The sequence below is a fragment of the Jaculus jaculus genome, chromosome 1 (genome assembly GCF_020740685.1).
Source record: "Jaculus jaculus isolate mJacJac1 chromosome 1, mJacJac1.mat.Y.cur, whole genome shotgun sequence".
NCBI lineage: Eukaryota > Metazoa > Chordata > Mammalia > Rodentia > Dipodidae > Jaculus > Jaculus jaculus.
The window spans coordinates 64471420-64486232 of NC_059102.1; the positions used below are offsets into that span (position 1 = coordinate 64471420).

Consider the following 14813-nt stretch of genomic DNA (forward strand, 5'->3'; position numbering starts at 1 on the left):
CAACTGTGTTTTATCTGTGGTTAGAAGGACATGTATTATGTGCACATTAACACACATAATGTACATAAGTTGGCTTCCGTATGAAAAAGTAGTTTAAAAGTTGGAAAAAGTCCCATTATGTTAAAGTGCTTAAATACTGACAACATTCTTAAGCATCTTTTCATCAGCTAAAAAGCTGCAGGCAAGCATAGGTAATTTCAGTGCACTTAACATAGCTGACCTCAAATTCATGTGGATATATGTCAGGGAAGATTGCTTTTTCAATAAACTGGGTGTTATAAATACAAAAAAAGAAAGAAAGAAAGAAATTAGAAAAGTCACAAGTAAACAGTGTAATTCTGCACCTTAAGGCCTTGGAAAAATAAGAACAAGGCAACCCAAAAATCAGTAGACAGGAGGAAATAATAAAGATTATGGCAGAAATTAATGAAATAGAAACCAAAAAAAAAAAAGTCCAAAAAAAAAAGTCAATGAAACAAAGAGTTGGTTTTTGAAAGGATAAACAAGATTGATAAACCCTTAGCAAATCTGATCAAAAGAAAGAGAGAAGAGACACAAATTAATAAAATTATAGATGAAAAAGGCACCATCACAATGGATACCAGAGAAATTAAAAAATTATAGGGACATATTATAAGAAAATATACTCCACTAAGTTTGAAAATCTGAAAACAAAGATGATTTCCATGATTTATATGACCTGCCTAAATTAAATCAAGATGAGATTACCCACTTAAATAGACCTATAACAAGTATGGAGATCCAACATCCAAGCAGTCATTAAAAAAAATACCCAACTCGCTGGGCATGGTGTGGTACACGCCTTTAATCCCAGCACTCGGGAGGCAGAGGTAGGAGGATCGCCGAGAGTTCGAGGCCACCCTGAGACTACATAGTGAATTCCAGGTCAGCCTGAGCAAGAGTGAGACCCTACCTCGAAAAACCAAAACAAACAAACAAAAAAAAAAAAAAACCCAACTAAAAGAATCCAGGCCCAGATAGATGCACTGGTGAATTTTACCAGACCTTCATGGAAGAACTAATACCAATGCTTCTTAAATTTTTCCATAAAATAGAAAAGGAAGGAATCCTACCAAACTCCTTCTATGAAGCCAGTATCACCCTGATACCAAAACCAGACAAAGATAAAACAAAAAAAAAAGAAAAATTAAAGACAAATCCCCTTCATGAATATAGACTCAAAAATTATCAGTAAAATACTGGTAAACAGGATACATTGATATATCAGAAAGATCATTCACCCTGACCATGTAGGCTTTATCCCAGAGATGCAGGGATGGTTCAACATTGGCAAATTGATAAATGTAATACATTATGTAAATGGACTGAAGGAAAAAATTCACATGATCATCTCATTAGATACAGAAAAAGCATTTGACAAAATCCAACATCTCTTCATTATAAAAGTCCTACAGACTGGGAATAGAAGGAACATATCTCAACATAACAAAGGCTATATATGACAAACCTACCACCAACATAATACTAAATGGAGATAAACTTGAAGCTTTTCCACTAAAATCAGGAACAAGACAAGGGTGCCCACTATCCCCACTTTTATTTAATATAGTACTGGAAGTCTTAGCCATAGCAATAAGGCAAGAGACACACATAAAAGGGTTACAAATTGGAAAGGAAGACATCATTATTATTATTTGCAGATGACATGATTCTATACATAAAGGACCCTAAAGACTCTACCAGCAAACTGTTAGAGCTGATAAACACCTATAGCCACATAGAAGGATACAAAATAAACACACAGAAATCAGTAGCCTTCCTATATGCTAACAACAAACACACAGAGAATAAAATCAGAGAATCATTTCCATTCACAATTGCATCAAAAAAAGTACCTTGGAAGAAAACTAACCAAGGAAGCGAAGGATCTCTAAATTGAAAACTTTAAAACACTCAATAGACAAATTGCAGAAGACACCCTAGGAAATGGAAAGACATCCTTTGTTCTTGGATTGGAAGATCAATTTTGTGAAAATGTCAATGTTACCAAAGGCAATCTACACCTTTAATGCAATCCCCATCTAAATTCCAATGGCATTCTTCATGAAAGTAGAAAAAAACAATCAACAATTCATTTGGAAGCACAAAAATCCTCAAATATCTAAAATAATTTTGAGCAACAAAAAAAGGCTGGTGGGGGCCAGCATACCCAATTTTAACCTTTATTACAGAGCCATAGTAACAAAACCAGCATGGTACTAGCACAAAAGCAGATATGTAGATCAATGGAATAGCATAGAGGACCCAGATGTAAGTTCATGTAGCTATAGCCATCTGATCTTCAACAAGAATTCCAAAAATACTCATTGGAGAAAAGACAGCCTCTCTTCAGCAAATGGTTTTGGGAAAACTGGATATGTGTCTGTAGAAGAATGAAAATAGATCCTTATCTCTCTCCATGCACAAGAATTAAGTCCAAGTGGATCAAAGACCTTAATATCAGACCTGAAACTCTGAAGCTGCTAGAGGAAAAAGTAAGGGAAACCCTTCAACATATTGGTCTTGGCAAAGGCTTTCTGAATATAACCGCAATTGCTCAGGAAATAAAACAATAGATCAACCACTGCGATCTCATGAAATTATAGAGCATTTATCTGTACAGCAAAGGACAATATGAATAGAGCAAAGAGGCAACCTACAGAATGGGACAGAAGATTAATGTCTAGGTTATACAAAAAACTCAAAAAATTAAATAATAAGAAATCAAACAACACAATTAAAAATGGGCTATGGAACTAAATAGAGAGTTTTCAAAAGAAGAAATACAGATGGAATATAAACATCTAAGAAAAGTGTTGTACATTCCTAGTCATCAGGAAAATGCAAGTTAAAACTACGTTGAGATTCCATATCATTCCTATCCAGTTGGCTACCATGAAAACAAATGACCATAAATGCTGGCAAGGATGCAGAATAAGAGGAACCCTTCTACACTGTTGGTGGAAATGTAATCTGGTCCAGGCATTGTGGAAATCAGTGTGGATGTTCCTGAGACAGCCAAATATAGATCTACCATATAACCCAGCTATTGCACTCCTAGGTATATATCCTAAAGATTAATCTCACTACCTTAGAGATATTTGCTCAAGCATATTTATTGTTGCTTTATTCACAATAGCTAGCAAATGAAACCAGCCTAGATGTCCCTCAGCTGATGAGTGGGTAATGAAGATGTGGCACATTACACAATGTAGTTCTACTCAGTGATAAACAGAAATGAAGTATGAAATTGGCAAGAAAATGGATGGATCTGGAAAGGATTATACTTAGTGAGGTAACCCAGACCCAGAAAGCCAAATGTCATATGTCCTCTCTCATATGTGGATTCTAGCTACAAATGATTGGACTTCTATGTTTGAAGAAAGGGCATAGAAAAGGAGGGAGGGGGACCTTAATAGGATTGTATTGTATATATGTAAGTAGAAGAACAGATTAATGGGGGTGAAAAGGCCTAAGTGGGGTCAGGGGAAGTGACTTAGTAAAGGAAAGGTGGAGGGAGGGCAAATCAAAATCTAAGAGAATATAAATAAGTCATATGAAAACCTACTTTTTTGGAAATGAAACACACAGGAGCCATAGATTGTTACTAGAAAATTTTCAGTGCCAGGGATTGGATACCTTCCACTGAGTTGTTGGCCAGGGAGGTCACTGATACCCCCAAAACATTACAGGCCAATGCCAATGCCCTTGGTTTCATACCAGGAATAGATGGTAAGACCCTATTGCTGAAGACTCCACATACTTGGGCTGCAAGGTCACTGTGAAATCCTGCTGGAGCTGAGCTGAAGAACTCCTGTATGTAGGCCAGCTGTCAGAAAGTTGGAAAAAGCTACACTGTATGCAGTTCAATTGGAGAGAGAGAAATCACCAGTGAAGATAAAAGTGGACATTACAAGCCTTAAGTTTGGTAAGCCAAGCCAAATGAACCAATGGGTTCAATAGTGGCATGTCTGTTCTGGGGGAAACCAACCACTCTTTAATTGGACTAGAGGCCCACTCCATGGGAGGGAATACATCCCTGATACTGAAAACCTACAACAGGAGTAGTCATGAGACCTAGGGGTGTAATGTCTGCTGATGACTGACTAAATGTATATACTATACTCACCAAACTGCCCAGTAAGCACTTATCTTAACATTCATGCCCATATATTAATGCTACTCTCACTTTTGGTTACAGAAGCTTCTCTTTTCAGATGGCAGTGACCTAGGGATGACTCAAAAGGCACTGTGGTGCTGAGAAGAAGTGACAGAGGACCCTCAGCACTGAAATATATCTATCACACTTTCCAAGGCTCAGAGTCCATTGCAGGAGAGGTGGTGGAAAGAATGCAAGAGCTAAAGGAAAGGTAGGACCCCTTGTAACGTGCTCCTCCAGACACAAAATGGCCTGGATATCAATGACCTCACAGTCCCTGACACTACCTACACAAGACCATCATACTAGGAAGAAAAGATCATGATATCAAAATAAATGTGAGACTGATTGAAAGGGGGAGAGGATAAGATGGAGATTGTAGTTTCAAAGGGAAAGTGGGGGAAGGGAGGAAATTACCATGGGATATTATTTACAACTGTAGAAGTTGTCAATAAAAATTTTTAAATTTTTGGGTTGGAGAGATGGCTTAGCAGTTAAGCACTTGCCTGTGAAGCCTAAGGACCCCGGTTTGAGGCTCGGTTTCCCAGGTCCCACGTTAGCCAGATGCACAAGGGGGTGCACGCGTCTGGAGTTCGTTTGCAGAGGCTGGAAGCCCTGGCGCACCCATTCTCTCTCTCTCCCTCTATCTGTCTTTCTCTGTGTCTGTTGCTCTCAAATAAATAAATAAAAAATTTTTAAAAAAATTTTTTAATTTTTATTATAATTACAATTAATTTTAAATTTTAAATTTCTAATTGTGGTATATATGCACACACATAATATTAATATAACCTTTTATGATCTTAGTCTTATATTTCACAATCTTACTAAACTCTTTAAATTTTTAATTTTTAATTTTTGAGTAGTTTATAAAATAGTTTCTTTAGAATGTTCTACTTAAATGATATTATCTACCATGAAGTATGAATTCTTCCTTTTCAATCTGGATATATTTATCTCTTTTTCTTGCCTGATTACACTTGTTAGAACCTTTAGTACCACATCAAATACAAGTGGTAAAAAGCAATTATCTTTTTCCCTTAAAAATGGGACCAGAAAGCTATAGAGATGGCTTAGCAGTTAAGGTGCTTGCCTGCAGAGCCTAAGGACCCATGTTCAAGTCTCCAGGTCCCACATTAGCCCTTAATCAGAAGCAGAAACAGAAGCAAAGCAGTAAGTATGGAGGCAATTATGTAAAATCATCTTCTAAAGGAAAAAATTTAGCCAACAGATTACCCACAGAATGGGTGAAAAATTCTGCCAGCTATACCACTGACAGAGGCCTAATATCTAAAATCTACAAAGAACTCAAAAAACTAAACAATAAAATACATCAAACAACCCACTCAAAAAAAAAAATGGTGTAGAGAACTGAATAGGGAGTTCTCAGAGGAACAAATGGCTAACACATACTTAAAATGTTCACCATCTCTAACTATCAGGGAAGTTCAAATTAAAGCAACTGTGAGATTCCACCTTACTCCAGTAAGGATAGCAATCATTAAAAACTCAAATGACAACAAATGTTGGTGAGGTTTTGAGGAAAGAGGACCCCTTATTCACTGTTGGTGGGAATGCAAACTTGTACAACCACTATAGAAATCAACATGGAGATTCATGAAAAGGCTGAATATAGAACTACCAGCAGACAAGTTATTCCCTTACTGGGCATTTACCCCTAAATATTCAATACTTCACTATAGAGAAATTTGCTCAACCATGTTCATAGCTGCTCAATTCATAATAGCTAAGAACTAGAATCAACCCAGATGTCCATCATTGAACAAATGGGTAATGAAGTTGTGGTACATATATGCAATGGAATTCTACTCATGAGTAAGAAACAATGATACAATAAAATCTGTAGGAAAATGGATGGACTTAGAACAGATCACTCAGTGAACACACTGCATGTTCTCACTCATTGGCGGTTCCTAACCTGGATCAGCTTGAGATGCTGGCATACCAGATAGGCAATTTGAGGTCTAGACAATAGAGATGGAAGGGCATGGGGGGAGAAGAAGAGGAGGTTAAAGGGAAATAAATACAAAACTAAACCCAAAATGAACTGATATCATAGAAACCTTTCTGTTTGAAGGTAGACTAAATGATTCGACTCTCAACAGGAGTAAAGAGGGTATTTGAAAAGAAGAGCCCTGGAGAGGGTGGGATGAAGCATAAGCTTAAAACATTTTGACTCTGATTGTAACTCTCAGCACCAGAAATTGGTGCTACCTCCATTGAGCTGTTGATTGGAGAGATTGATGAGGTCCCCCAAAACAAGAGACTTCTGTCAAAGCACCTGATACCTGCCTGAGGCAACAGGTAAGACCCTATTGTTGAAGTCACCATATGCTGCTGACAGAGAGCACAAAGAGACCTGACTGGAACCCAGAAGAGAGCCAGTCCTCAGCATGTGCTACATGTGCTACTGGGGGAAGTGGCCAACAACAACAATCTGAGAAACCAGAGGTCTAAGCTACTCAAAAGCAACCAGCCTGACAAGAAGTACACACCAGTGCAATGGTGGCACACAGTCTTGGTGGGAAATTAAAGGATTTCTGATTGGCTAAGAGATCTGCTCGACAAGGGTGAAGGAGATCAACACAGAGAAAAATCAACTCCTACCAAATCACATATCCAGAGACCCAGAGGCCCCCAACACCTCATCACTGAAGCAGACCAAAAATGAACCCAACATGGCTCAGGGAAATTTTGTGGAAGCGGGGATGGAAAGAATGTCAGAGCCACATGTTGGGTCATGATATGCAGAGACATTTATCCTACCCATAACTGTGGGATAACTCCAGAATGCATGACCCATATACCTCAACATGGAGGGGCCAGGGGGAGAGGTAGGACATGGATGAGCTTAACAATGGTACCAGATTGACTGTATTCGCTGAGTACAAAACTAACCAATAAAAGAGAGAGAGAGAGAGATCTGCTCAGTGGAACTGGGAACCAGGTCTGAATCTTATGGGACAAAGATTATGCTCTCCAATGTCAAGCTCCAACTAGTCTTTGGCTAAAAGAAGGGGTACATACATCAAAATCTCCCTAAATTAATAATGTTTATCCAAGTTAATCTATGGTGACTTCACTGTCCATTGGAGAATCGGTTTTTCTTTTTCAGAAGGTAGTGAGACCAGAGGAGATAAACCATCCCTTACACCTCAGCCAAGGCCCAGGTGAAACCACAGAGGAATTGGTGAGAAGAGCAAGAATGCTGCTTCCATGATGAGCCTGACAAGCAGTCCCAGGGTGAAGGAGACAGGCACTGAGGATACTCAACACTTACCAAAGCAGAGATCCAGAGGCTCCTAGGAGCTCATCACTGAAGTAGACTTAAAACACACCCACCATGGCTCAAGGAATTTTGCAGAAGAGGGGGAGGAAAGATTATTAGAGCCACAGGCTGGGACATCACACACAGAGGCATTCCCTCCTGTCAATAACTGACAGCTGCTCCCAGAATGCATAACCCAGAACCCCATGGGAAATACCAGTAACCTCACTTAGGAGGGCCTCCTGCAGAATGGGGGCAGAAAGGAGGGTAAAGATGGTACCAACATATGATGTATCCATACAGAGTATATTCTTAATTTTAAAAATGTATTCATTAAAAGACTAGAATACATAAAAACTACTTACAACTTTATAGTAAGAAAACAACCCAGTTCCTACCTTCTACAATAGGTGAGAAGCTATGTCCCCAAAAGAGATACAGAGATGACTGACCACATGAAATGTTCCTCAGAGAATTAGTCAGCAATGGTTCATCTCACCTTGACATGCCACTGCACCCCCACTAGTATGGCTAGAATTTAAGAGGCTGAACAGGGGCTGGGGGATATCTCAGCAGCTAAATGTGCTTTCTTGCAAAACTTGATGGCCTGCATATGATACACAAGTATTCACATAAAGCCAGGTACACAGAATGATGCATGTGTCTGGAGCTCATTTTAGGCAGCAGAAGGTCCTGGCATGCTCATTCTCTCTTATTTATTCTCTCTCTCTCTCTCTCTCTCTCTCTCTCTCTCTCTCTCTCTCTCTCCACACACACACACACACACACACACACACACACACGTGCACATGCACACAAAGACTGAACATCTTCATGACCGATGAGGAAGCACAACAGCTGGAATGCTCATAAATCAAATGTCAGGTGGGTATGGAAATCAGTGAAGAAATATCTTGAAAAGAGAAACCCCATACAATTCTGATATTCCTCTCATGACCATTTGCCAAAGAGGAATTCAAGCAAATGTCCACAAAAAGACTTGTACATATACACCCATCCCAGATCTCTTGGGATAGCCAAGACTGAAAGCAACCCTAATATTCTCAGTATGTACACAGACCAATGGAGCACCCTGATGATTCTTAAATGTGTGCCTTTACTCTTCCCAGTACATGGTCATTTTGCAGACGTGACACTTTGCCAGTAAAGACAAGCTGGTAAATGACAGGCCAACTGACTCAGTGACTCTGAGCCTATAGCCCAGGAGGTCACACTTACTGGCACCTGTAGTCCGTGAGTTTTCTTCTTCTTTTTCGAGAGCCTCCCATCTTTGGCTAGTAGTTTTGCTTTGATCCATGCAGACCCTATCTCTGAGCATCTTGAATGACCTGAAAGGGAATTAGTGTACGTAAGAAAGCTATAAGTAGTATGGAGGGACAATTTTGTCTTACAGAGAGAGCACTGAGAGAATGAGAATGAGAATGATAATTCACTCAAGATACACAGACAAATTAAAAATGAGAAGCTTTTTTAAAAATTTGCTCCTAGGGGCTGGAGAGATGGCTTAGGAGTTGAGGAACTTGCCTGCAAAGCCAAAGGACCCAGGTTTGACTCCCCAGGACCCATAAAAGAGATGCACAAGGAGGCACACACATCTGGAGTTTGTTTTCAGTGGCTGGAGGCCCTGGGGTGCCCATTGAAGAAGAAGGAGGAGGAGGAGGTGTAAGGGAAAAAGAAGAAGAGGGGGAGGAGGATGAAGAAGAAATAAATTTGCTCCTTACCTTTAGTCTTAGAGGTCTTCATTCGTTTCTCCTCCTTGTGAAACCTAAAACTATGATTCCTAATGAGGGACATGTCTCTGTGAAGAGGATTGATCCATAAAGAACGACTTGGCCATGGTCGCACCACCATGGAGCAGTCACTGCTCTGGCTGGATCTTCTGGAGTTATCGGATAGAGACCTCCTTCGGATCTGCACTGGGCATTGTCCTCCCTGAATGGAGTCATCATTGTGAGCACAGGGCAAGCAGGTTTGCCATTTCTTCTCAAAACTAAACACACCAGTCTCATCACCTTCTGAAAATGCCCAGTTCACATAGCCACCTTGACTTTGCATACTCTTGGCTTGAGAAGGAAAAGAGGTCATTGTCATGGGTGCAAGTGCACAACTCAAAGTGAGCGGAACTGGCTCAGCCTGGCCAGGTTTTTCTGATTCTTGTGCAACCAGCTCATGCTGCTCTTTGGGTTCAGCCACCAATGCCTGGTCAGCAGCAACAGGGGTCTTCCCAGGCTCATTAGCAGGGTCCTCACTCGGGGGGACATGTTCAGTTTCCAGCACAACCATACCTGCATTGCCAGGTGGTCTAGAGAGAGACAAGACAGTTTCTGCAGACAAAGGATCTTGCCTTCTGTAAGAAGGGACCTGGAGAAACTGGCCATACTTAGAGGGTACTGGTCTGAGATGGGACACTCCAGGAGCAAGTATACTTGTTTCCATTTCTTGCTCCTCCTGGTCTCCTACATGTGAAACCACTCTCTTACTGTGTGAAGTCTCCAAAAGAGGCCCCCTCTGCACTCTCAGGGATAGCTGGCTTCTAGCTAGGCTTCGCAACAAAGATGGGGGCATGCTATAGTACTGAAATTTCTTCCCTCTAGAGATCTCCACAGTGCCCAGAACATTTGCACAGAGGAAGTTGGTCCAGCTGTGGGGCAGTTTTCGGCAAGGAGAATGCTTTCTGTTGCTCAGCAAGTCCTCGTCCTCTTGTAAAGTGTCAACTGCAGAAAGGACCTTCAGGGTGTCCACAGTCAGGGCAGACAGATCCTGCAGATGCCCCACCTGGCTGTCCAAGGACAGTAGCGAGTCCTTTATGAAAGACACCTTTTCGTTCATTTCTTTCAGTTGGAAGTACATCTCTGTAACCCTAATGGTAGGAAGAGAACCAGCAAACACATTAAGCTACTGGGGATGTTTCTTGCTCTCTTCTCACCTTATTTCCATTGATAGATAATTGCTAATCCTTAGCTGTTCCCCAAAGTTGTCTATCTTCCACATTCTTCTCTCTAATACAGTTTGTCTTTTCATCCAAGGTGAGCTTGTCTCCTCTACTACCCACTATGGCCCCTTGTGGAAAATTATGAATTGACATTTCTTTTTTTTTTTTTTTTTTTTGGTTTTTCGAGGTAGGGTCTCACTCTGGTCCAGGCTGACCTGGTGAATTGACATTTCTAGCCCTTACTTTTCTAACATTTCAGAACTATATGTCTAGCTGCTTGCTGATAATCACTCTATTGCTTATCCACTAATGTCTTCTCATTTTCATAACAGACACTGGAATATCTCCCACTGGCAACCATTCTACCATTGTGATGGGAGAGGGTCCTGAGAAACCAGAATGTTTAGAAGAGAAACACTTCTAATCCTGTATTACAAATGGCATTTTCATGCTTCAAACAAAATTTATGTAGGAGAACTGTATTCATAAAATACCTGTGAGGGCTACAGAGGTGACTTAGAGATTAAGAAGCTTGTCTGTGAAGCCTAAGGACCTAGGTTGGATTCCTCAGTACCCACATAAGCTAGATGCAAAAGGTTGTGCATGTATCTGGAGTCTGTTCACAGTGGCTGGAAGCCTTGGAGCACCCATATTCATATTCTCCCCCCCCCCTTCCTTTCTCAAATAAATAAATAAAATACAAAAATTAAATTTAAAAAGGCCTGTGATAAGTTTTGTAAATTATTTTGAATACTTTAACCCAAAATCATGATGCCAAACTATAGACTCATGTAAAAGCAAACATGACACATTCTTCAGTTATATATGTGTAAGAATAACTTGTAAGTTGGAAGAGGATAAAAATTCAAAAACGGGAAAAGAGAAAACAGAAAATATTGGTACATATTGATCTGTACATATATGTTTTGTGTCCCTCAAAAAAGTATATGCTGAAGTGCTAACCCCAATACCCTGGCAAGTGACCCTTTTTGGAAATGGGAATCTTTCACAATGAAGTGATTAACCCCAAGTGGCATGAATATAAGAAGAGGAAATATTGGCACAGATGTACATCGAGGGAGACACACCAACATGGAGACACACCAAGAGAAGACAACCTTGGACCTGAGTAGTGCAGTGATAAGCCAAGAAGCACCAAGGGCTGCCAACACGCACCAGCTACTAGCGGGGCAAGAAGGACCCTTACTGAGAGATGGCAGAGAGAGCATGGCCCCTCCAGCACCTTCTGCTTCCAGCTTTTGGGAATGTGACATGATCGATTTTTGCTGATATAAAACACCCAGTTTGGTTTACTTCCTACTTTAGCCTGAAGAAACTAACACAGTTATTTAATCTTAGCCTGAAACAAAATGTATTAAAAAGTATGTCAAATGTTATTACTTGTATACAAAAACTAATAGAAAAAAATTTAAACAAAAATATATTGGATTCCTTTAATCCCAGCACTCAAGGAGGCAGAAGTAGGAGGATCAGTGTGGGTTAGGCCAGCCTGAGACTACAGAATGAGTTCCAGGTCATCCTAGGTTAAAGTGAGACCCTACCTCGAACCGCAACCACCCACCACCAATATATACTTATATGAAAGTTGACGTTTATATTCTTCAGTAAACCACAAAAGGTTTTAGAAATTGCTGAGAAAAAAATTAAAAGACTTCAAATGACACAAACAGATAATTTCACCAAATACAAAATTCAAAGGTGCCAGACATAGTGAATGCCTTTATTCCAGCACTCAGGAGAGAAAGAAGTAGGAAGATCCCTGAGAGTTCCAGGTCAGCCTGGGCTAGAGTGAGACTGTATCTCAACAGAAACAAGCAAAAAAAGAAAAAAAATAAATAGAAAGGTGAGGAAAAATGTCAAAATAGTGAACTTCATTAGATATTCAGACTTGAAAATTAAGATAATAATGACTCCCTCTACATTGTAACATTTGTTTTACACTAGGAAAAAAGTTAAGTAATTGGAAAAATAGGCAAGGCTCTTAGGAGACACAGCATATATAAATAAGCTGTGATTTCACTAAGGTAAAATGACAAATATTCATTACATTAGGAGAAAGAATTTTATTAAGCCACCAAAAAGAATAATTACAGTGTTGATAATTATTGTTGTTGACTATTTCTGCTGACAGGATTAGATATTTTATATTCATTATTATGAGTATTTTAGAGATAGAGAAAGACAGAGCAAGAGAGAGAGAGAGAGTTAGAGAGAATCAGTGCACCAGGGTCTCAACCACTGCAACCAAACTCTAGATGCTTGTGCCACCTAGTGGGTATGTGAACTTTGCGCTTGCCTCACCTTTGTGCATCTGGCTTATGAGGGATATGAAGAGTCAAACATGGGCCCTTAAATTTCTCAAGCAAGTGCTTTAACCATTTAGCCATATCTCCAGTCCTATTTTTTTTTTAATTTGTTTATTTGAGAGAGGGCCAGATAGAGACAAAGAGGGGAGAAAGAATGGGTGCACCAGGGCCTCTAGCCACTGCAAACAATGTGCATGTGTCACCTGGTACATCTGGCTTAGTTGGGCTCTGGAGAATCAAACCTGGGTCCTTTGGCTTTCCAGGCAAGAGCCTCTAAGCTATTTCTCCAGCCCTGTGTTTCTAATTGGATATAAACTTTATGAGGAAATAAATAGTAAAATGTATTAATAAAAAATATTTATTTTGGGCTGGAGAGATAGCTCAGTTGTTAAGGCACTTGTTCGCAAAGCCTGATGGCCCAAGTTTGATTTCCCAGGACCAACATAAAGCTAGATATACAAGATGGAACATGCTTCTGAAGTTCATTTGCAGTGGCAAGAGGCCCTGGTATGTCCATTCCCTCTGTCTCATTCTTTCTCTCTCTCTACTTGCAAATAAATAAATAAAATACTACAAAAAAAAGAATTTTCTGCCTGGCATGGTGGCATACACCTTTAATCTCAGCACTTGGGTGGCAGAAGTAGGAGGATCACTGTGATTCTGAGGCCACTGTGAGATTGTATAGTTAATCTCAGGTCAGCCTGGGCTAGAGTGACACCCTACCTCAAAACACCAAAAAGAAAATTTTTTTTTCAAAAGGGTTTTGATATGCAAAGGAGAAATAAATGGGATATACAAATGGCATAATTTAACCAAAAATCTACAGAAGACTAAATGAAAAAAGAGGCCAAACTTTTCACAGTGAGCTTTGATTTATGATATTGTTTTTATTTATAATTTTTCCTCTATTTTCTCTTTTGTTCTTTTACTTGGGGAAACAGGGATATACTTCTAATTTCTCAATAATTAAGTTAGGTGTGGTTTCGTTTGAAGTATGCTCTTATTATATATCCCTGGCTGGCCTGAAACTCATAATTCTCCTGCTTTAGCTTCTAAGTTCTGAGATCACAGGACCGCAGCACCATGTCTGGACCAATGATGAAAATCTTGGATAAATAAGTTAAACAGAAAAGGAGGGAATCTAAGCAGTCATTTCCCAGCTGGTACACCCGTCAGCAGACATAAAGAATGCTCCCTGGGGCATGGGAGGGAGAACTGCTTCCCACACGAAGTTCCACTTCCCACCTCCAGAACACATCTTAAGGCGCAGAGACTGAAAAAGCTCTTTCCAAGAGCTTTGTGGTATGGAATTGAAAAAATAAAGCAGGTGGTGTTTTCCGGTTTTATTATATCTCACATGAGTACAGTCCTTTCTTGTTTACTTTGTTATAGAATTCAACTTCTGTCACTCACTGGTGGCTTAATAAATGCATGCTGACCTTCTAGAACCTATGAAGTGAGAGCTGGCAAGGATGCTGTGGGAAAGAGCATGAAGTATATGTATATTTCCTTCCAAATATGCTTAATTGGAACATCTCCATCCAGCGCCCTGTTTCATCTAATTCAAAAACAGTACAGCCTGAGCAGCGGTAATGGGGACTCATTAAGTTCCATTAGCTGCAGACACATCGAGTGGATACAATAGAAGCCAGCCTCTACTCACAGCAACAGGTAGCCTACTACAATAGAAACCTGTTAGACAAATAACCTGGTCGCCTCAAATCGGGTCCTATTGCTTTTACAGGCACTCATTTTCAAAAGTGTGGTGTCCTGTGAAGCTTATTTTAATTATGTTCCTAGACCACTGACTACATTAATTCAATCTAGCTTTTCAGTTATACTTTTTTATATACACATAAAACAGATTCTTTACATTTCATTTTCTCTGTGTATGTCTGAGTGGAGGGAAGATGGGCACAGTGGCTGTTTGATTGTGGACCTTTGGACAAGTTTCTTTAAAATGAAATATTAAGAAGCATAATGATTATATCCTGATAATCGCATCCACTGAGTGCTCATGCTGAGCCAGGCATCTTACCGAGGGTCCACATGCACTGAATTCCT

The 14813-nt window shown here is 39.9% G+C and overlaps 1 protein-coding gene across 1 annotated transcript in view; it reads right to left on the minus strand.

Moving 5' to 3' along the window:
* Window positions 1-14813, minus strand: part of Trpm6 (transient receptor potential cation channel subfamily M member 6) — a 195961-nt gene that overhangs the window by 33858 nt on the left and 147290 nt on the right. Inside the window, exons 27-28 of the mRNA XM_045154985.1 lie at window positions 9212-10350; window positions 8709-8818 (exon numbers count right to left, since the gene is read on the minus strand). Of these exons, the coding sequence (XP_045010920.1) occupies window positions 8709-8818; window positions 9212-10350 (1249 nt within the window). The remainder of the gene's footprint in view (window positions 1-8708; window positions 8819-9211; window positions 10351-14813) is intronic.